Genomic DNA, 22,498 nt, shown 5'->3' with positions numbered 1-22,498 from the left:
GTAACAATATTTCGACGATGCACCTGATGATGACGAAGTTCTGATGTACTGAACTGTTATGGAGACTGTTTTTACATTTACCCCCACCCTGGCCTCCCCGAAATTGCATTAAATGCAGAGCAATACAGAGTAGATCCATATAAATCTTACCCCAAGACAATTCACTAGGTGTCTGTATGCTTCGTGACACGCTTCCCCACAAACTGGCCTGCGGCTCTGTACGACTACATCTCAACATCTACATTCACATCATACCCCGCAAGCCGATTCATGATGTGTGGCGAAGTATACTTGTGGTGCAACTACCTGATTTCCCCCTCCCCGCCATACATTGATCCACCGACGAATGACGCGTGTGAAGAATGAATATCGGTAAGCCTCTGTATGGGCTCCAATTCCTCGAATTTTCTCGTCTTGGTCAGTAAGCGAGATGTATGTGGGAGGACGTAATACGTTATCCGTTTGCTCCCGCAAAGTGCTTTCACGAAATTTGGAAAGTAAACTTCCCGTGATGTACAACGCTTCTCTTGTAACGTCTGATAATGGAATTTGTTGAGCATCTCAGTAATGCTCTCGCGCGACGAACGCTCCTGTCACGAAAGGCGCCACTCTTTGTTGGATCTTCTCTGTCTCTTGTATTAGACCTACGTAGGAAGAATCTCACTATCAGATTGATGAACAATACTGAAGAACAGGTCGAACAAGTGCATTATAAATCACTCCCTTCGTGGATGAGTTACGTTTCCTTCAGATTCACTCCATGAATTTCAGTCTGGCACCTACTTTGCCTGCTTTTTTCTTTTACGTGGACAAACCACTTAAGGTCGCTATGGGTAGTTATTCCTACATATTTTATGGAAGATACTGCTCCCAGCAGTTTCTCATCAATAGCTTTACCGTAGTGGCTTTATTTTCCTATGTATGCACAGTGAATTACATTCATTTACATTCAGACTCAAGTACCGGAGTCTGCACCATTCATCAGTCCTCTGAGCGTCACTCTGCAAATCGATTCTGTTTTCTGTTGTTGCTACATTGTTACAGGCAATCGCGTCATCCTCAAACAGTCTTAAGAGCATCATACACTTCCTACTATTTCATTTACACGCATTGCAAACAGAAGCGGTCCTATCACGCCTGCACCTGCCACGAGAGGGACTCTCGTTTTTTATGATGTGAGCACCATATGACGAAACGCTGAAGTAGTTTTCCAGTAAAGCAAATTCTGTCTACCACTTGTGCATACATGCCCCATTATACCTTCTATAAAGTAAGTCTGCGGGCCCACGATTTCCAGGGTTGGTAGCCAGCGTGTATTCTGATAAGTTTTTCCCATGAAACTTCCTGGCAGGAGAGCTTCTGTAAAGTTTGGAAGGTAGGAGACGAGGTACTGGCAGAAGTAAAGCTGTGAGTACCGGGCGTGAGTCGTGCTTCGGTAGCTCAGATGGTAGAGCACTTGCCCGCGAAAGGCAAAGGTCGGGCACACAGTTTTAATCTGCCAGGAAGTTTCATATCAGCTCACACTCCACTGCAGAGTGAAAATCTCATTCTGGAAACATTTTTCCCATGACTCGATGTCAGTTGCGTCGCCGACGACTGTGTCATTAGTGATGCAATCGTGTCGGTCTTACGTTAGTGTTCGTTGAATACTCGTGATGATTTCAGTCAAATTGCGCGGTCTCTATGGAGCCACATTGGTAGCCGAAAAGGCGCTAAAGGCAACGTTAAAGCCGATGGCCACATGTTTAATGTCACGGCGAGAGACACGACAAGCAGCTAACGGCAACCAGCGTGCCAAACTACCGGCGGAAGGAGAAACTTGTAACCGATAAAGTTTCAGTACTCACGTCGACAAGACCCTGAGCGTCGTCCAGTGTGATGTCGCCGTCCCCGAAGTAGAAGTCGTGTATCTTCCTCGTGGCGTTGATGCGCTCCTCTTCGGTGGGTAAGTGCACGTGCGGGGCCGTGGCGACCTCGAACTTGTCGTTGAAGTTCTGCAGCTCCGCCGGGTCGGCCAGGAGGCCTTCATCTGCAAGAAACAAGACGCTTAGCAGATGTTTATTAATACAACTTTACACGCGTTAAGAGTCACTGCAGCATCTACATACAGCTTCGTTCAGCAACATCCTGTAATGGTTCTGTGGCTGTGGCAGTTGTTGTTGCTGTTGTCCTAGTTTTTTTCACTTCTATAATGTATCTCTCAACGCCTCATCATTCTTTCATAAATACTGAAAGCTAAAAAAATTTGAATGTGTGTACTTGGTCTGAATCGACGGTGAATATACTGCCATGAAGAAGGGACAGGATGACAGGACATCTGTTAAGACAGTACAAAAAACTACCTCTGTACTAGAGGAAGCTGTAGAGGATAAAATCTGCAGAGGAAGACAGAAATTGAAACACATCCAGCAAATAACCTGGGATATCTGTTGCAAGTGCTACTGTAAGATGAAAAGGTTTGTACAGGAGACGAATTCGTGGTGCACCGCATCAAACCAGTCAGATTGATAACGCGAAAAAACCGTTGGTGTACCAATCCTTCTCCCCGTTATCAAATCAACTACTTCTTGATGGATCATTGTGCATACTGTGAACCTTCCCTTTATGGGAAGCGGATTGGAATAATCAACAACAATGAAATGGTACGGGAGGCCAATACAGTGTCTGTCTTGGACAGGAAAGCACCGTGATATGTTTAACTGGTGACGTAGTACACTGCCCGATGAAAAAAGTGAAACACACAGAACAGATGGTCGCATTTCAATGTAACTTCGTGTACGCATACACTGTCGGCCGATAAGTATATGACTGGAGTTGCAGTTCTCTGTAACAAGTAGAATGGCAACGATTGCATTAGTTTTCTTTGCATTTAGTGTTGTTACCAAGTATGGCAGGGTAGGAAGAAAGGGAGAACGGCGTAAGATGTTGGTTGATCACTATGAAGGACACGGAGATGACGCGTACTAATATGATGCAGCATTATCAGCACCTGACAGCGTTCGAAATGGCTTTCGATTTGGCCAGCTGGTCGATTGGTGCAATATTCATAATTTTGGCAAGTCGGATGTGACAGTGGATGTTGGACTACATGAGAACGAGAGAGCAGACATACTCATCCTAAAGTTTGCTGTCGACAACATCTGACCACCGCAAGGGATGATCGTAGTGTGGTGGTCGAAGCACATCGTAGGCCCCCCGTGCCTGCATCTGCCATCCGAGAACAAGTAGTGGACTTCTGCAACATTCTGTGTCATGCAGCATCATGGGTCGTAGACTAGCAGCAGCTGGGATAGGGAATTACCGTTCCACGCATAAACTGGCTTAAACGCTACTACATAAACTGTTGCGTATGGAACGGTGGCCTGGATGGGATGCATGGGCTGCTGCTGAATGGCGCACATCGTGTTCAGCAGTGAATCGCGATTCTGCTGTCTCCTGGACGACCATCGTCGACGAGTGTGGTAGGTAGAGTTTCCGTTCTTCCGATGTTTTGGAAAGGCACAGAGGTGTTAGTCCCAGGTTCATAATTGGGGGGGGGCTTCAAGTTCGACTTCAGGTCACGGATGTCAATGGTTGAGGAGACTCTGGTGATACAACAATACGTCATGTCGGCCTACGTCCTGCGTCTTCTTGTGTTAACTCCAATGGGACAGTATTCTTTTGCCATTTTTCTGTACGACAGTGCTCGTCCCCACATAGTTCTTGCCTCAGTGAACTGTCTGCGGGATGCTAAGGTGATCCCCAGGCCTGCCCCGATTGAGTATGTGAGGAACAAACTCGAATGCCAACTCTGTTCCAGTACCAGTATCGGCGATATGATTCAAGTGTTACAAGAGTTGTGGACAACTTGTGGAACGTTCCTAACTGAAACAGTGCCTGCAACCAGGCCAGAGGGGAACGAAATGCCATACTGATTAGTAGCGAATTTGACTCGATTTTTAATGTCAAATATCGCCTTAACACGTGGAGTTTAATTTTGTTTCGTACTCTCCTTCCAGAAGTTTCACTTTTTGGTAGCCCACGTATTATATGTTCGATGTCAAATATCTTAAAATATTTATTTTCTGAGACTAGCTGGTCAGCGTATACCTGTACATAGTGATCCCGAGGAATCCGTATCTTTGAACATCTCTTATTTCACGAATCTCTTCATTCCTCAACATTCCAATATACCAAAGGTCTTCAGCTGAAGTATGTATGTAGAAAGTATTCACTTGCTCATTGTGGATGTAGACACCTACTGAATGGGATATTGCCTGTTCCAGTTACCATATCGTATGGGATAGTTCGGCGTGCTGCCACACGATCGGAATGTAATCTGATCTTTTACTTGCCTTCCGCGTGACGGTAGACTGTAGGATGTACAAGACACTCGGTACTACCTCATTTGTTCGCATACACATCATGTTGTATGGCGCACAAGGCGCTTGATATTATCTCAGTGAATCGCAGAAACATCGTACTCGGAACCTGGGATACTCCGTCTGTGTGGTCCTCACTTATCACTGTGTGAAGGGTCTATTGGCAGTGCCTCGAAAGGGGGAAAGTCGTTGTTCGCCGAGCTAGCTGCCTAGGCCAGCAACGTGACTAGCGTCGCCGATCAAATCGGCATTAATGCAAAGTTTTAATTACTGCTCCCGGTGGTTAGTAGGAAACAAGGCATGACATGTAATAGTATTCAGGGCTGAGATTTCAGAGAAAAGTGTACTATTAACTATCAAAAGTTTGCCTAAAAAACTTTAATACTCCTGTAATGGCCGTGCAAGTACGCTTAATCAAATTTAAGCCGAAATTCATTTTGTACTGAGAGCGCAAGTGGACGTCTGTTTTTCGTAGATATGTTTCCTTATCCCAGGATTCTCGTCTAATGTGTGATAAACTGAAGAGCCAAAGAAACTGGCACACCTGCCTAGTATCGTGTAGGGACCCCGCGAGCACGCAGAAGTGCCGCAACACGACGTGGCAGGGACTCTACTAATGTCTCAAGTAGTGCTGGAGGGAAATGACACCATGAAGCCTGCAGGGCGGTCCATAAATCAGTAAGAGTATGAGGGGATGGTGATCTCTTCTGAACAGCACGTTGCAAGGCATCCCAGATATGCTCAATAATGTTCATGTCTGGGGAATGTGGTAGCCAGATGAAGTGTATAAACTCAGAAGCGTGTTCCAGGAGCCACTGTGTAGCAATTTTGAACGTGTGGGGTGTCGCATTGTCCTGTTGGAATTGCCCAAGTTCGTCGAAATACATCATGGACATGAATGGATGCGGGTAATCACGAAGGATGCATACTTGCGTGCCACCTGTCAGAGTCATATCTAGTCTATCAGGGGTCTCATAACACTCGAACTGCATACGCTCTACACCATTACAGAGTCTCCACCAGCTTCAACAGTCCCCTGCTGACCTACAGGATCCATGGATTCCTGAGGTTATCTCCATTCCAGTACACGCCCATCTGTTCTATACAATTTGAAACGACATCCGCCGGCCAGGCAATATGTCTCCAGTCCAATGTCGGTGTTGACGGGTCCAAGCGAGGCGTAAATCTTTGTGTCGTGCAGCCATCATGGGTACACGAGTCGGACTTCGGCTCCGAAAGCCCATATCGACGATGTTTCGTTGAATTGTTCGCACGCAGACACTTTTTGATGCCCCAGTGCTTAAATCTGCAGCAATTTGCGGAAGGGTTGGAATTCTGTCACATTAAAATGTAAATGTCGTTTGACTAGGGCATCTGGTTGGGTAGACCGTTCGCCGGGTGCAAATCTTTCGATTTGACACCACTTCAGTGACTTGCGGGTCGATGGTGATGAAATGATGATGGTTAGGGCAACACAACAACCAGTTCTTGAGCGGAGAAAATCCCCGACCCATCCGAGAATCGAACCCGGGCCCTTAGGCTTGACATTCTGTTGCATTCAGCGATTCTCGTCAGCTGTTGTTGGTCTCGTTCTTCTAGGATATTTTTCGACCGCAGCGATGTCGGACATTTGATGTTTTACCGGATTCCTAATATTCACGTTACATTTGTAAAATGGTCGCACAGGAAAATCTCCTCTTCATCACTACCTCGGAGATGCTGTCTCATCGCTCGTGCGCCGACTATAACATCACGTTCAATCTCACTTAAATCTTGATGACCTGCGATTGCAGCAGCAGTTACTGATCTAACAACTGCGCCAGACAATTGTTTTATATAGACGTTACCGACTGCAGCGCCGTATTCTGCTTGTTTACACATCTCTGTGATTGAATACGCCTGTCTATAATTGTTTCTTTGGACCTTCAACGTGTTAAACGTTATGTAAAATTTGTCTACAGTCTTAGGGCTGTGGAAGAGTGATTTAACTGTTGTCATTTAGGTGCGGCTCCATTATCAAGCACTTAGAAGCATACATGCGTATCAGGAGCATGGGTGTGAACAGTAAACGCGATAAAGTGGTACATGCAGCTACTTGCGAATAAAGAGTGTAACCTCACGGCAAAGATACAAGTTATAAGCTAGAAACGGTCCAATTGGTGCACAAAACATGTCAGGAAATAACTTACTTTGTTGGAATTCCAGATCATATTGCAAGAATATGGAAATAGTAGACAAGCACTAAGATAAATATTAAAGTTATACCATAACAAGACAGTAATTAACACTAGTGTGAAGTCACTTACTTGTTACGAAGAGCAAACCCTCTCCAGATGTCACTCCCGTGATGACGGGAACCTTGTTAAAGCGTCCCTCCTTGAGTACTTTGATGGGGTGTTCGGTGACGATAGCGCCTTCGACGTCGGGTTCGACGACAGGTGCGAAGCCGAGGTGGGACAGCCTTGCTTTCTCCTGAAAGGCGACCGATGTAGTGACGAGAAATGAAGATACCAGCATGATATTCGAATCTTTTCGTACTACGACTTGTCGATAACCTCCTTTCCACATCAACAATAGTTTCAGAAATAAGTAGGTTTGATAGTTATCTGCAGTTTGTCTTGCATATCGTCAATATGGCGTATTGACCAGCTTCCTCTTTATAGCCCAAAATATATGTATCCGTGATGTATAAAGATGTCGATTATGAGGCAAATAGACCGACGAGTCTACGATGTCCTCCAAACATCAGGAACTGATAATGAATTAAAAGTGTTTGACTTCTTGCAGTTTCGTTTTATTCCCCAAACACATTTCACCGCAGTTGTGTCACATTTATTGGGTTTCCTTTTTATTGCCTCTGAAATATATACATACAAAATTTTGGATGGATTATGAACATCAGTTTTCTCTGTCACCCGTAACAGAGGGACGTTAAGACAGCGTCTGTTTTTCTCGCGCACACTGGCGTTTTCCCAAAGTCCCTGTTTTTCCTATGTCATATTCTATTAATGGAGACTTGCAGCTGATTTGCTTTTACTCTCACTGGGCAGACATTCTTATAACGAAAGTTTAAAGCCAAAGGCCGTTTGTAATCTAATCAACAGAAAAAAATCTCTGTCAGTATATTCATGTTTGTACTCCAGAAAAAGTTCTGTACGTTTATCATTCAGAAGCAATAAAAGAAACATCCGCTGTTATGAAATTTGTTTAAGAAAGAAACAAAATTGAGTTCTAGAAAGAAGGCGGAAACTTTCAATTGATTATTATTTACTGCAAGCACGAGAACAGATCTTACATTCCATTATGATAAGGGACAGTTTACAAATGTGTTATGCCACTCAAAGTCAGTGCATGATGCACTTTCAAAGGAGACGGTTCTCATGCTCAAGAGCTGCATCGAACGAAACAACGGCAGAGAGTGGACAACTCGATTACAGAGAGTTTGTCAAAGGTGCAAAGCTTTCAGAAACGAAGGCGATCTTGACTGTTCTGGGAACAGGACAGCCAGTGATCCAGTGGAATAGTATACTGTCAATAGTGCTGTAGACACTTGTGAATTTTACCTGATACTACAACGGTCTACAGGGTCAGTTACAAACACTGATAATTTGCGCCTGAACGTGAAGATGTCGGTGTGTATGAAATCACACTGCAAGTGATCCACCCAGAGATGCGTGTGATGACGTAATGCAGGATGTGCAAGTGTGCACATAAAGCTGTCTTCTTCTGCAGTGCGTGTACCGTCTCTTCCTCCTTCCCCTCACCTTCCAAAGCTCGTCTACACACCTCCCTGTGCTCTAAGCCACTACAGCATCTCTTAAATAATCGGGACTGTACTCATCATCGCCGATTCGGATACAGCTAAGGTAAGGCCTACTGCATCACAGCCACCGTGTAATTATTTGTTCATTCACAAGAACATTGACTTAAAGTGCCTGAGACGTTACTTATGAATATCTGTTATCTTTTAACAAACACTCAGACGTACAAGTAATGCAAATGAAGTTCACGTAGTTTTCAACCGATAATGGATATCCGCTTTCAGGGGATTTGATAGGTGACGTGCTGCCTCTCGTTAAACGTGGTAGCGAATTACATGGTTTGACTGTTTCGAGCGTATAAAACTTTCTCATACTAATTATAAAACGAAATAAAAACTATTTTGAGGCAAATCTATTATAGGGTGAGAAAAATCATGCACCTGAAAACAGGCATCCCTTGTTGCATCATCCACAACTGGGGCACATGGTGTGAGATGGGTTGCCTATCTAGGTTACTTTAAATACGAGGTCGTGTTGAAAAGTAATGCCTTCGAAATTTTCCCGTGAAAACTCTTAAACTATTTTGAATATACCAAATTTTATTAATGTTCTACATTTTTATTATTCATGTCTGTATATTTATTTCTCAACAAAGGCACCCTAGTGACGAACGCATTTCTCCCACTGAGAGACCAGTTTGTTACTACCGTCGCCTTAGAATTTTTGACGCTGGTGACGGAGCCTCACATCTGCTTGCATCGCTTCATCGCTATCAAAGTGAAGTCCTCGAAGCTGTTTTTTAAGTTTTAGAAACAGATGAAACGCGGTTGGGGTAAAGTCGGAAATGAAAGGAGGATTACAGATCATAGTGAAACCAGGGCGTCGGATTGTTGCAGATGTCGCAGCCCTCGTGTGTGTTCGGGCATTGACAAGCTGAAGGGAGGGTGCTCCACATGTGAAAGGACTATTCTATTTCGCGCATTAAGTTATCTGAGGTTTTTTTCAGACACATACACTACTGGCCATTAAAGTTGCTACACAACGAAGATGACGTGCTACAGACGCGAAATTTAACAGACAGGAAGAAGATGCTATGATATGCAAATGATTAGCTTTTCAGACCATTCACACAAGGTTGGCGCCGGTGGCGACACCTACATCGTGCTGACATTAGGAAAGTTTCCAACCGATTTCTCATACACAAACAGCAGCTGACCGGCATTGCCTGGTGAAACGTAGTTGTGATGCCTCGTGTAAGGAGAAGCAATGCAAACCATCACATTTACTACTTTGATAAAGGTCGGATTGTAGCCTATCTCGATTGCAGTTTATCGTATAGCGACATTGCTGCTCGCGTTGGTCGAGATTCAAGGACTGTTAGCAGAATATGGAATCAGTGGGTTGAGGAGGGTAATACGGAGCGCCGTGCTGGATCCCCACGGCCTCGTATCACTAGCAGTAGAGATGAGAGGCATCTTATCCGCATGGCTGTAACGGATCGTGCAGCCACGTCTCGATCCCTGAATCAACAGATGGGGACGTTTGCAAGACAACAACCATCTGCACGAACAGTTCGACGACGTTTGCTGCAGCTCGGACACCATGGCTCCGGTTACCCTTGACGCTGCATCACAGACAGGAGTGCCTGTGATGGTGTACTCAACGACGAACCTGGGTGCACGAATGGCAAAACGTAATTTTTTTCGGATGAATCCAGGTTCTGTTTACAGCATCATGATGGTCGCATCCGTGTTTCGCGACATCGCGGTGAAGGCACATTGGAAGCGTGTATTCGTCATCGCCATACTGGCATATCACCTGGCGTGATGGTATGGGGTGCCATTGGTTACACGTCTCGGTGACCTCTTGTTCACATTGACGGCACTTTGAACAGTGGACGTTACATTTCAGATGTGTTACGACACGTGGCTCTACCCTTCATTCGATCCCTGCGAAACCCTACATTTCAGCAGGTTAATACACGAACGCATGTTGCAGATCCTGTACGTGCCTTTCTCGATACAGAAAATGTTCGACTGCTGCCCTGACCAGCACATTCTCTAGATCTCTCACCAACCGAAAACGCCTGGTCAATGGTGGCCGAGCAACTGCCTCGCCACAATACGCCAGTCACTATTCTTGATGAACTGTGGTATCGTGTTGAAGCTGCATGGGCAGCTGTACCTGTACACGCCATCCACGCTCTGTTTGACTCAATGCCCAGGTCTATCAAAGCCGTTATTACGTCCAGATGTGGTTTTTCTGGGCACAGGTTTCTCACGATCTATGCACTCAAATTGCGTGAAAATGTAATCGCATATCAGTTCTAGTATAATATATTTGTCCAATGAATACCCGTTTACCATTTGCATTTCTTCTCTTTGTAGCAATTTTAATGGTCAGTAGTGCAGTTACATTACACACCAGCGTGTTACACGCTATAATTGGGAGCTCTCTAATGGTAGAACGATGCAATTTGCATCAGAGAAGGGAGAAAGTCGACCAAGTGATGTGCATGACATGTAATAACGGGTGGTTGTAATTAAACTGATGGTGTTCCAATTGCTGCAGTGCGGGCTGTACACATAGCAGGATGCTGAAGCAGGGTAGGTATGTTCATTAGTCGGTGTGCTCTCTGAGTATGCAGGAAAAAATAGTTTCACTTTCTGCCACCAGGAGAAAATCTGGCACCGTAAGCAGTTAGCAGTCAGGAGTAACCATCCCCATGGATCTTGCCTTTGGTGGCGTGGCTTGTGTCCCTCGGATAGCTGTACCATACGTACAACCACAACGGAGGGGTATCTGTTGAGAGGCTAGACAAGCGTTTGGCTCCTGAAGAGGAGCAGCAACTTTTCCAGAAGTTTCTGGGACAATATTCTACCTGATTAACTGATCTGGCCTTGTAATAACAGACAAAACGGACTTGCTGCGCTGGTACTCCGAATGCATGAAAGAAAGGGGGAAAGACAGCCCTAATTTTTCCCGAGGGCTCGAACCGCTACTGTATGGTTAAATCCAGACAGCATTATGTTACATGGATCTAGGTCGGCGAACATATCTTGAAAATGCCTAGAGATGATGCAGTCATTACCGAAAGTTCCTCGAAGCAAATCTTTCACCTGGCAACCGACTTGTATTGTCGCCATATCTTGCACGAAAATGGTGGCGTGGACGTAGTTGTGTTCTTGCAAAGCTGGAAGCACGTCTTGCATGAGGAGGTCCTTATAATCTCACCTTTACGCCTCACACCTGACAGACCCCTGAGGTCTTATCTCCTCGAAGAAAAAAGGTCCAAGAATGACGAAACTTGTGAAACCACATCATAAGCTGAGTGAATTGGATGTTCCTGCACAACATGAGGCAGAATAGAACCCCATAGGGGACAGTTTTGTGCATTTTCGGCACCGTGCAGAGTAAAACGTGCCTCGTTCGTCCAAAGAATTTTTCCCCAGCCACATGTATTCCATTTTCATGTGTGGAAAAAATGAAAGGCAAAGTTGCGTTGCTGTAGTCTATCTTATGGCTTCATTTGGTGCAAATTCTGTTTCTTATAAGGATTGCAGCATGACACAGCTCGAGCACTGGCTGCAGAAAATGAGACATGGACTGATACGGTCGGCTATAGCTACAATGACGTCATTAACAACTAACTGGGTATGGGCCGCCTCCCTCTCCCTGAGTAGTAATTCACCCGTTTCTTTAAATTTATTGGTCATATTCTTTAGCCGATTCATTGACATGGGGCCTCTACGCAGCTGGTTCTGACTTCAGCATTCCCGCAATGCAGCGCTGCTATTGCTACCGTTACGATAAAACAACTTTACCAGCTGTGCACGATCTTTCTTCTCAGTGGCCTCTTAGCCTTCACACTAATAGTAACTTCACAAAAGAAATCAGCACGCGTCGCCACTCGACAAACAGCATGCTGACGGCAAAGCGGGTAACATTTAACATTCTGAAACTTTCCTGGCAGATTAAGACTGTGTGGCGGACCGAGATTCGAACTCTGGACCTTTGCCTTTCGCCGGCAAGTGCCCTTCTATCTGAGCTATCCAAGCACGACTCACGCCCCGTCCTCACAGCTTCACTTCCGCCAGTACCTCGTCTCCTACTTTCCATTCTGGATTTGACATTCTGTGTGCTTACAGCGCCATATTTTCACCTGATGGCAGGAAGTGGAATTATTTTTCAGCGTGCTCCGCATACGCACCGACTAACTAACGTAACTATGATATTTCAGGTTTCGGCGTCCTGAGGGGTATACAGCCCGCACTGAAGCCCTCGGAACACCTCTGTATATATGTATATTCAAAGCATACAGAAGAGTTAAACATTCTCAGAAGCGCTAGAGGGTGTTTTGAGATTCTTGTACAGAAAATTAAATAGTAATTCCCTGTTAGAACTTATTTGGTTTTGACAATGTACTGTTTTCCTCCAGTGCAAATAAATCCGAACAATGAACTTGAATAACTAGTGTAAGTTAACAATGAAGATATAGAAGGAACTGATAAGTTTTTTACTTACCACAATTCGAAACAATGACTCGTAGGACAGCAATAAAATTAACAGGAGATTAATCTAAAGAGGATTTTCGTAACAAAGGTTCTAATGTGCCTGAAAAGTAACGCTTACAGTGTGTTTCGCATTTTGTGAAGTACTGCACTGATACATGGACTTCAAATGGAGAAAACAATGACGTCATTTACTAGGAGAGGCAGGGTAATATTGAAATGATTGTACGGGACAGGTTAGAGGGCGCGAGCAGGACAGTAATGGAAATTAAATTAAGATGGACTGGACATGATGCTAGCGAATCGATCGTGAAATGCAGTAAAGAAGTTCTCTGCAGGATTCCAAGAGACGAGAAGAGGTCGAAACGACGACTAAATGGCAGGTGGACATAAGGCAACAGAGGACAAGTAGTATAAACGTGGGCACTTATAGTTGAGGACCGTATGCACTGAACAATCTGGATGAGTCCTTTATCTAACAAGGGACGCGGAATGGGTAATACCAGTTCGTATAGCGAAAGACTCAAATCGGATTCGCACGGCAGATTAGCGACAGCGGGCAACCCATGTGTACTTTTTAGGCATTCTCGTTCAGGCAAACGCTAGGCTGATCACCAGATTTCGCCGGAGAGAAAAGTTAAATAAACAGTCAAATTGGACTACAGGAAAAAAAATGTAATACACTTGGAAAGCCGATGTCGATTTTGATGCGATGGCATGCCGCCTGAGGGACAATTGATGTACTGATAATAGTTTCAGCATCGTCTGTCAACAGAGAGCGTAGTGGCATAGCATGTCTGCCCTTCAGTAGGGAATACTCATAGCTAGAAAGCTCTGTGTGGTGCAAGCAGGCAATCAATGCCACGGAGATGCACTCGTGGCAAATGAGCGAGTTTGAAAGGGGTGAAGTTGTCGTCTTCCGAGTGACAAGATGGTCCATTCGGAGAACTGCCTCTCAGTTTACACGCGCTGCGTCATTTGTGCAACAATGCTGATATCTATGGTCACGTGAACATTCTCATACTCGCAGACGAGGTTCTGGACGTCCGTGCAGCAGAGACGCACGCCCCGATCATCGTACTGCAAGGGCAGCAGTGGCAGATCACACAGCTACCACAGCACCTATAAGCCTTGTGAGCCCACCGTACATAACAGACTGTTACCAACCGGTTACTAGCAGTGGAAGTTTGGGCACGCGCACCTCTAGCCCGTCTTCCACTCGCGCCCCAGCATCGCCGTCAAAGGATCACTTGGAAGATCGAATGGCGTTCCGTGGTCTTCAGTGATGAAAGCTGATTCTTCACGCACGAAAGTGACGGTCTTTTCCCGGTATCATGGAGACGCGGAGAGCGCTGTTTCGTAGGGAGCATTCGTACAAGACACACTCTCCCATCCGAGGCCATAGGGTCTGGGGTGCTATAAGCTACAGTTCTCATTCAACTTTGGTGTCTGTGTATGGGGCGCTAAACAGATCTCGGTACTTGCTGAATGTTGTTAGACCCGTTCTTTTGGTGTTCTTGTAACAGGAAGATGTGTTTTTTCAATACGATAATGCCCACACTCTACCCGTGAAAACGTTCTCTGCAAGCCGCTTAGCAACTACCCTGCCCAGTATGTTATCCGATCTTGTCTCCAATCGAGCACGTGTGGTATGTGATGGAACAAGAAGTGACTTGTGCGACTAGTGAACACACATATGTACTGTTGCAATAATGAATATTGAGTGAATTGGAAACCTCTAAAAGAGTGTACTAACTTTTTGCCTATTTGTGTACGATAATACACAGAACAAGGTAAATACGATTCACAAACAGGTTGTTGTTGTTGTGGTCTTCAGTCCTGAGACTGGTTTGATGCAGCTCTCCTCGATAATCTATCCTGTGCAAGCTCCTTCATCTCCCAGTACCTACTGCAACCTACATCCTTCTGAATCTGCTTAGTGTATTCATCTCTTGGTCTCCCTCTACGATTTTTACCCTCCACGCTGCCCTCCAATGCTAAATTTGTAATCCCTTGATGCCTCAGGACATGTCCTACCAACCGATCCCTTCTTCTAGTCAAGTTGTGCCACAAACTTCTCTTCTCCCCAATCCTATTCAATACCTCCTCATTAGTTACGTGATCTACCCACCTAATCTTCAACATTCTTCTGTAGCAAAACATTTCAAAAGCTTCTATTCTCTTCTTGTCCAAACTATTTATTGTCCATTTTTCACTTCCATAAATGGCTACACTCCACAAAAAATACTTTCAGAAACGACTTCCTCACATTTAAATCTATACTCGATGTTAACAAGTTTCACTTCTTCAGAAACGCTTTCCTTGCCATTGCCAGTCTACATTTTATATCCTCTCTGCTTCGACCATCATCAGTTATTTTGCTCCCCAAATAGCAAAACTCCGTTACTACTTTAAGTGTCTCATTTCCTATTCTAATTCCCTCAGCATCACCCGACTTAATTCGACTACATTCCATTATCCTCGTTTTGCTTTTGTTGATGTTCATCTTATATCCTCCTTTCAAGACACTAGCCATTCCGTGCAGCTGCTCTTCCAGGTCCTTTGCTGTCTCTGACAGAATTACAATGTCATCGGCGAACCTCAAAGTTTTTATTTCTTCTCCCTGGATTTTAATACCTACTCCAAATTTTTCTTTTGTTTCCTTTACTGCTTGCTCAATATACAGATTGAATAACATCGGGGAGAGGCTACAACCCTGTCTCACTCCCTTCCCAACCACTGCTTCCCTTTCATGCCCCTCGACTCTTGTAACTGCCATCCGGTTTCTGTACAAATTGTAAATAGCCTTTCGCTCCCCGTATTTTACGCCTGCCACCTTTAGAATTTGGGAGAGAGTATTCCTGTTAACATTGTCAAAAGCTTTCTCTAAGTCTACAAATGCTAGAAACGTAGGTTTGCCTTTCCTTAATCTTTCTTATAAGATAAGTCGTAAGGTCAATATTGCCCCACGTGTTCCAACATTTCTACGGAATCCAAACTGATCTTCCCCGAGGTCGGCTTCTACCAGTTTTTCCATTCGTCTGTAAATAATTCGCGTTAGTATTTTGCAGCTGTGACTTATTAAGCTGATAGTTCGGTAATTTTCACATCTGTGAACACCTGCTTTCTTTGGGATTGGAATTATTATATTCTTCTTGAAGTCTGAGGGTATTTCGCCTGTCTCGTACATCTTGCTCACCAGGTGGTAAAGTTTTGTCAGGACTGGCTCTCCCAAGGCCGTCAGTAGTTCTAATGGAATGTTGTCTACTCCCGGGGCCTTGTTTCGACTCAGGTCTTTCAGTGCTCCGTCAAACTCTTCACGCAGTATCATATCTCCCATTTCATCTTCAGCTACATCCTCTTCCATTTCCACAATATTGTCCTCAAGTACATCGCCCTTGTATAGACCCTCTATATACTCCTTCCACCTTTCTGCTTTCCCCTCTTCGCTTAAAACTGGGTTTCCATCTGAGCTCTTGATATAAGTGTCTCTCTTTTCTGCAAAGGTCTCTTTAATTTTCCTGTAGGCAGTATCTATCTTACCCCTAGTGAGATAAGCCTCTACATTCTTACATTTGTCCTCTAGCCGTGCCTGCTTAGCCATTTTGCACTTCCTGTCGATCTCATTTTTTGAGACGTTTGTATTCCTTTTTGCCTGCTTTATTTACTTACAAACAGGTGGCCCACATTATTTCTTTCCTTTAGGTCACTTTTACAACGGTGGTCTTATAAACGACGTCCGGCCACAAGGTTAAAAAGAAACTGTAAAATCCTGAAAAGTCGAATCCCATACTAGACAGAATAATGCCAGTATACAGAAAGTAAGAATTCGATACCGAATGGGTAATGATCACGTTAATAATGATAACGAACTCTGCGTTAATAACTGGATGTTGTATACGTATTATAAGAAAGCACTGAATCCTAATGTTGTCCAGTGTAGGAATCTAAATGGTGGGATAAAACAAATTTCTGCAGTAAAATAGAAGCCAGAAAAATTTGTGTGAGGCGCTATGTAAGCAGCGTAAAATGGGATACTGTCTTCGAAAGAAGCGTAGATGGAAATCTTGGAGAAGCGTAAACCACGTTTAAGCTAAGAGCGCAGTGCAATACGAGGTCTCTAATGAGGTTTTATCATTAGACACGTAGCATAGTAGAAGTGTTTATTTGTGAATACTGACGTCATCCGTGAGCAGGTCGTCGAGGCGGTCGATGAAGAGGTTGGCGTCCTGCTGCCGCAGGAAGGCGGCCAGCTCCTGAGAGTCGTTGGTCTGCAGACCCAGGAGGGCGCCGAGCCGGAAGGCCATGCCGCGCGCATTCTGGAAGATTCCCCACGGGGACACCGACTGCCCGTTCTGGATCATCACGGCCCGGAACAGACCTGCGTGCAGACCAACATACATGCGGGAGACCCACAAGGCAATAAAATCTGTTGCTGAACAATCCGTTGTGCTCGGGGATAGTTTACAAACCGCAGGAAAAAGATGCAAATAGTGGTTATCAAACTAGTCGGTACGAAAAGGTAAGTTACATATTATTGTGTCACACCCCGTCTTCAGGCCACGAGTGGCCTGCCGGGACCATCCGACCGCCGTGTCATCCTCAGTGGAGGATGCGGATAGGAGGGGCCTGGGGTCAGCACACCGCTCTCCCGGTCGTTATGATGGTATTCTTGACCGAAGCCGCTACTATTCGGTCGAGTAGCTCCTCAGCTGGCATCATGAGGCTGAGTGCACCCCGAAAAATGGCAACAGCTCATGGCGGCCCGGATGGTCACCCATCCAAGTGCTGAACACGCCCAACAGCGCTTATCTTCGGTGATCTCTCGGGAACCGGTGTAGCCACTGCGGCAAGGCCGTATTATTGTGTCACGGCAAACAAAGTTTATTGAATGCTACATTTAGATTGGAAGAGACAGATACACGACAGTATTTTTCAACAAAGTCACCAAGTCTCTGTAAACAAGGATTACAATGTTTTACCACTCGTTCCCATCTTCGACGATTGAAATTTGCTCCTTGGTCCATTTGAGAAGCGCCTCGTGAAGGTTCTCATCGTCGGAAAATCTGTGATTGCTGGGAATCATTTCCTCGATTGCCTGTACATTGTCTTCTGTGGTCGATTTCGAAAGGCTTCCTTCTCGTTGTCCCCTACTCATATCCATTCACCTTAGATCAACTTGTTGGCACCATTTCACTACCGCTGGACGCGACATTGCCTTTGTTCCACATACCACCAAAATTTGTGTGCAAATTAGATGTGTTGCCCACAAGAATCGTACAGTATAGGGTACTTTAACTTAAGAGAAAGTTTGTAGTTGTTCCGCCACTTCACTCCCACACTTTCATGCATCTGCTTCCCTAACCGCAGCAAAATTGTGTCTACAGAAAAACCATAAAATACATATAATTTCTTCTGACAAGGCACTACTCTTGTTACGCAGTGGTCGTAGTGCGGGACGACATGTGTAATTTACAGGCGTTGGGCAATAAGGAAACACCGCGGGATATGCATGCTTGAACATAAACGCAGATGCTAGCCAAGCCTGCAGAACCCACTGTTGTATTTGACCACGAACAGCGTCTGTACAATGTCCTCAAAGTCTTGCAATTGTCAGTCGTTTTCAGAACAGTGTTCTGAGCAGCAATTTTCAGTGCATTATGTCGGTACTCAGGGAATTCTAAAGCGAACGTTTTGATGGTGCTTCTGTGGTGCGTGCTTTCGTAACGAAGATAGCCAAAGTGTCCAGTGTTTCACGACGCCACTTATCTTGGATATATATCGCGTACCGGGAAAGCAGAACGACATCAAAAAAATGGTTCAAATGGCCCTGAGCACTATGGGACTTAACATCTATGGTCATCAGTACCCTAGAACTTTGAACTACTTAAACCTAACTAACCTAAGGGCATCACACAACACCCAGTCAGGACCGACATCATCTGCTGCCATAACGCGGACGAATCTTTTTCCGAGTGATCGTGATGGACGTTCGCTGAAGAGGATTTTGACGCAAAATGAGAGGACAACAAAAATGAAGTCGCACTCGCGAACACTGGCAGCATTAAAACAGCATGAAGGGAGCTCGATAACAGCCCAGCCTACCAAAGACCAAAAATGGTGGAATAGAGAAAAACTTCAGCAGTTGCAAATTTTTGTACGGTGGTGGGAGAGAGTGTCATGAACAACATAGCAAAATTTCCCATTGGGGAGCATAGGGGTGGAGGGGCATTTGACAGTCACTTTTTTTATCTTTACCTGGAAAAGCTCGAAAATCGGGGCGTGTAACGAAAATATTTCACGGAACAAAATTAAACTACACTAAATTTCTTACAATAAAGGTCCTATTCGTTTTTTTCTCCACACCTAATAGTTGCCGTACTGTACATGATGCAAAAATTGCAGATTATTAAAGTTGGTGTTTTAATGGTGTGAAATTAATGTTAATTTTTAAATGAAGTGGGTTTAGAACAAATAGTAAATTTGTGTGTCACGTCTATGTGCAGTAGAGCCATATTGATGGATAAATTTTGTTCTGGGAGTGCCAGAAGGTTGAGTGCAGGAAAGTGGTGGAGCGTAAAAACGCCCCGGAAGGTAGGTGACTGGGCTGCGGTCACGCCATTCCCTGCTTCATTCAGGCAGGTCCGCAAACTGCAGGCCTACCAAATGACGTCACAAAAAACAGCTTTTTGTAGCGTAGTGGGAAAGACATAGCGGGGAATCACTTGCTCGCTCTGCAGCTTGTACACGGACAACTCATAATCAACTCAGGGGTGAACACTAACACCAAGGAAATTTCCTTTAACCCGAAGTACTGTTCACCCGTGACTTAAAATGACTGTTGGACTCCATGAACAAATCCCCATTATAATAGCTTTCGGTGTTATCTTTGCTGGATTTCTTTAAATACGTAGAACCTGTGACCCGCTGTTTAGAGAAAGGAGTTATGTAACATGTGTCCGCCGCGAAGTACTCTCCTGTACAACTTCTTCGTCTCGGAGTAGCAGCAACTGCCCTCTATTTCTTCAGTTTTATGTTGTATATACTCTGATCTTTGTCTTCCATTGCAACTTTCGTGCTCTAAGCTCTCTCTAACATCATGCACATTTTATCCCTGATGTCTTAATACATACTCTGACATCATGCTTCAACTGCTTGTTAATCATTTCCACACTTCCTCTCCCCGGCAAATCTGCGGCGAACTTCCCCATTCTTCCTCTTGTCGCTCCCCTCAATTTTCAGTATTCTACTGTAGCAATACTCCTGAAACACTTCTGTTATGTTCTTTCCCGGTTTTGCAGCAGTCTATGGTTCTCTACCGTACAAAACTGCGCTCTAATTATATATTATTAGGAATTTCGTTCGGGAATGCCCTCTTTGCCTATTGTAGCTTGCTTTTCATGCCAACCTTTCTTCGTCTGTTATATTTCATTTTGCTTCCAAAGTGTCACAGTTCTCTAATTTCGTCTACTACGTAATCATCAATTTTGATTTTGAGTTTATCACTAACCTCATTTCTGCTACTCTCTCGTCTTTCTTCGGTTTCAATAAATTTTCTCCCCTCACTAGATTTTAATTCCATTCAGTACGTGCTGTAAGTCTTCTTCCTTACAGTAACGACAGCAATATCATCAGCGATTCTTATCACTGATGTCCTTCCACCTTTAATTTTAATCCAACTACTGAAATTTCGTTTTATTAACGTTACTGATTTTTCGATGTTGAGGCTGAGCAGTAAGGGACGAGAGATGCAGCCCCATCTTAAACCCATTTTAATCCGAGCAATCTGTCTGTCTTCTCGTGACTTTCGTAGAAACTGTATGTTGTCCATCATTCCCGATAGCTCACGCCTGTTTTTCACATAATTTCGAGCATCTTGCATCGTTCAACCGTCTCAAACACCTTTACTAATTCGACAAATACTGTAAAAATGTCCATTATCAAGCGCAATGTCAGAACTGCCTCTCTGGTTCCATTACCTTATCGAAAGCCAAACTGACCATCAGCTAACGGGTCCTCTATTTTCTTTTCCATTCTCCTCCTACTAATCTTATCAGCAATTTCGATGCATCAGCCGTTTAGCTGACTGTGCGATAAATCTTGCATTTACTTGATTTGCTACCTGTTTTGGATGTTTGGACGATATTTTTCGAACAGTCTGATGCTATGCCTCCAGTCTCATAGATTCTACACACCACATTGAATTATTCTTTTGGTTGCTACTTTCCACACTGGTTTCAGAAATTACAAATAAATTTTATCAGTCCGTTCTCTGTTTGATTGAATGTGTTCCAAAGCTCTTTAAACTCTGCCTGTGTCTTCCATATTGAGTCCCATCTCTACTTCCATCAGGTCATCAGGCAAGACCTGCCCGTCGTAGCGGCCCCCTTAATGTACTCTTTTCTCGGGTCTGATCTCTCACCTGCGATTGATAATGGAGTTACACTTGCACTCTGAATGTTGCTGCCCTTGCTTTTAATTTCGTCAAAGGTTTTTCTTTTGAGTTTTCTATATGCTGAATTTTCATTCCTTTTTTTTAATTTCTTCATATTTTTCCTTCATCCTTGGTTTCCCAACAAGTCCTGTTTGTTTCATTCTGAAGTGATTTACACTGATAAGCCAAAACATTACGACCACTGTCCATCGCGATGCTGGATGGCGCCTGGTAACGTTGCGGACACGTGACGCGTAACAAAAGTATGTTCGCTGAGCGGACACGGACGGGGCATCACCCTACCCAAGAGTAGGCTGCAGATGGAGAAAACCATTGAGATAAGCGATTTGACAAGGGGCAGATTATTACTATGCAGATAGTGTGAACGGATAACTCGAAATCAGCGAAGCTGGCCGAATGTTCACGTGCTTGCTTGAGATCTACAGAAAGAGGTAGAAAGACAATGAAACTACCACTAAGCCCTAAGTGGATGGACGTCGACGCCTCTTCGCACAATCTGGGATACAGAGACTTGTATACTCTGTAAACTAGGGTAGATGGTGACCTCTGGCATCTCTGTCCGAAAGAGCACAATGATGCTTCACACACAAGTGTTTCGGAGCACACCGTTCTTCGTACATAGTTGAACACTGACCTCTGCTGCAGACTATCTCTACGTGTTCTCTGTTAACACAACAACATTGTCAATTACGATTGCAGAGCGAACGGGACCATCGAGATTCGACCGTCAGTCAATGCAAACGTGTCTGCTCTTCGGGTGAGTCATATTTTTGCTACATTACGTCGATGGTCGTCTCCACAAGCGCCGTCGTCGAGGTGAACGGCGACTCGAAACATGCAGCGCGCCACGGGCGTAGGCTGGTGGAAGCAGTATTATGCTGTGGGAGACCTTCTCCTGCCCTTGAACGGGACCTGTGGTAGTAATGGAAGAAACACTGACAGCTGCAAACCACCTGCATCCCTTCATGCTAAATGTCCTCCCCGACGGCGATGCCATCTTTCAGCAGTATAAGTGTCCATATCTCGCAGGTAGAACCCTGCTATAGTGGCTTGAGGAGCGTTACAGTGAACTCACGGCGACCAAATTCATCTGATGTGAATCCTATGGAACCCATCGGGTCGTTATCTGGCGCCATCACTGCGTAAGGAAGTCAGCGGCCCCTTATTGACGCTAATTACATGACTTGTGCGTAGACATCGAATGCCACATAACCCCACAAACCTACCAACAAGCTTTCGGATCCTTGACACGCCGAGTAATTTATGTATTTCGTTCTAAAAGCAGGCAAACAAGATTTTAAGCAGATGGTCATAATGTTTCGGTTCATCAGTTTGTATTGTTGTATTCCTGGCTTTCTCTGCACATTTTTATACTTTCTTCTTTAGTCTATGAATTGAAGTATTTCTCGT

The 22,498-nt window shown here is 44.6% G+C and overlaps 1 protein-coding gene across 1 annotated transcript in view; it reads right to left on the bottom strand.

The window, feature by feature from the left end:
- LOC126413001 (venom carboxylesterase-6-like) overlaps window positions 1-22,498 on the bottom strand; it is a 142,163-nt gene that overhangs the window by 35,604 nt on the left and 84,061 nt on the right. Inside the window, exons 5-7 of the mRNA XM_050082894.1 lie at window positions 16,815-17,014; window positions 6,668-6,833; window positions 1,848-2,029 (exon numbers count right to left, since the gene is read on the bottom strand). Coding sequence (XP_049938851.1) covers window positions 1,848-2,029; window positions 6,668-6,833; window positions 16,815-17,014 — 548 coding nt within the window. The remainder of the gene's footprint in view (window positions 1-1,847; window positions 2,030-6,667; window positions 6,834-16,814; window positions 17,015-22,498) is intronic.

Source organism: Schistocerca serialis, chromosome 7 (assembly GCF_023864345.2).
Source record: "Schistocerca serialis cubense isolate TAMUIC-IGC-003099 chromosome 7, iqSchSeri2.2, whole genome shotgun sequence".
NCBI lineage: Eukaryota > Metazoa > Arthropoda > Insecta > Orthoptera > Acrididae > Schistocerca > Schistocerca serialis.
The sequence above is the reverse complement of the archived record's forward strand: the minus strand, read 5'-3'. Positions and strand labels throughout refer to the sequence as shown.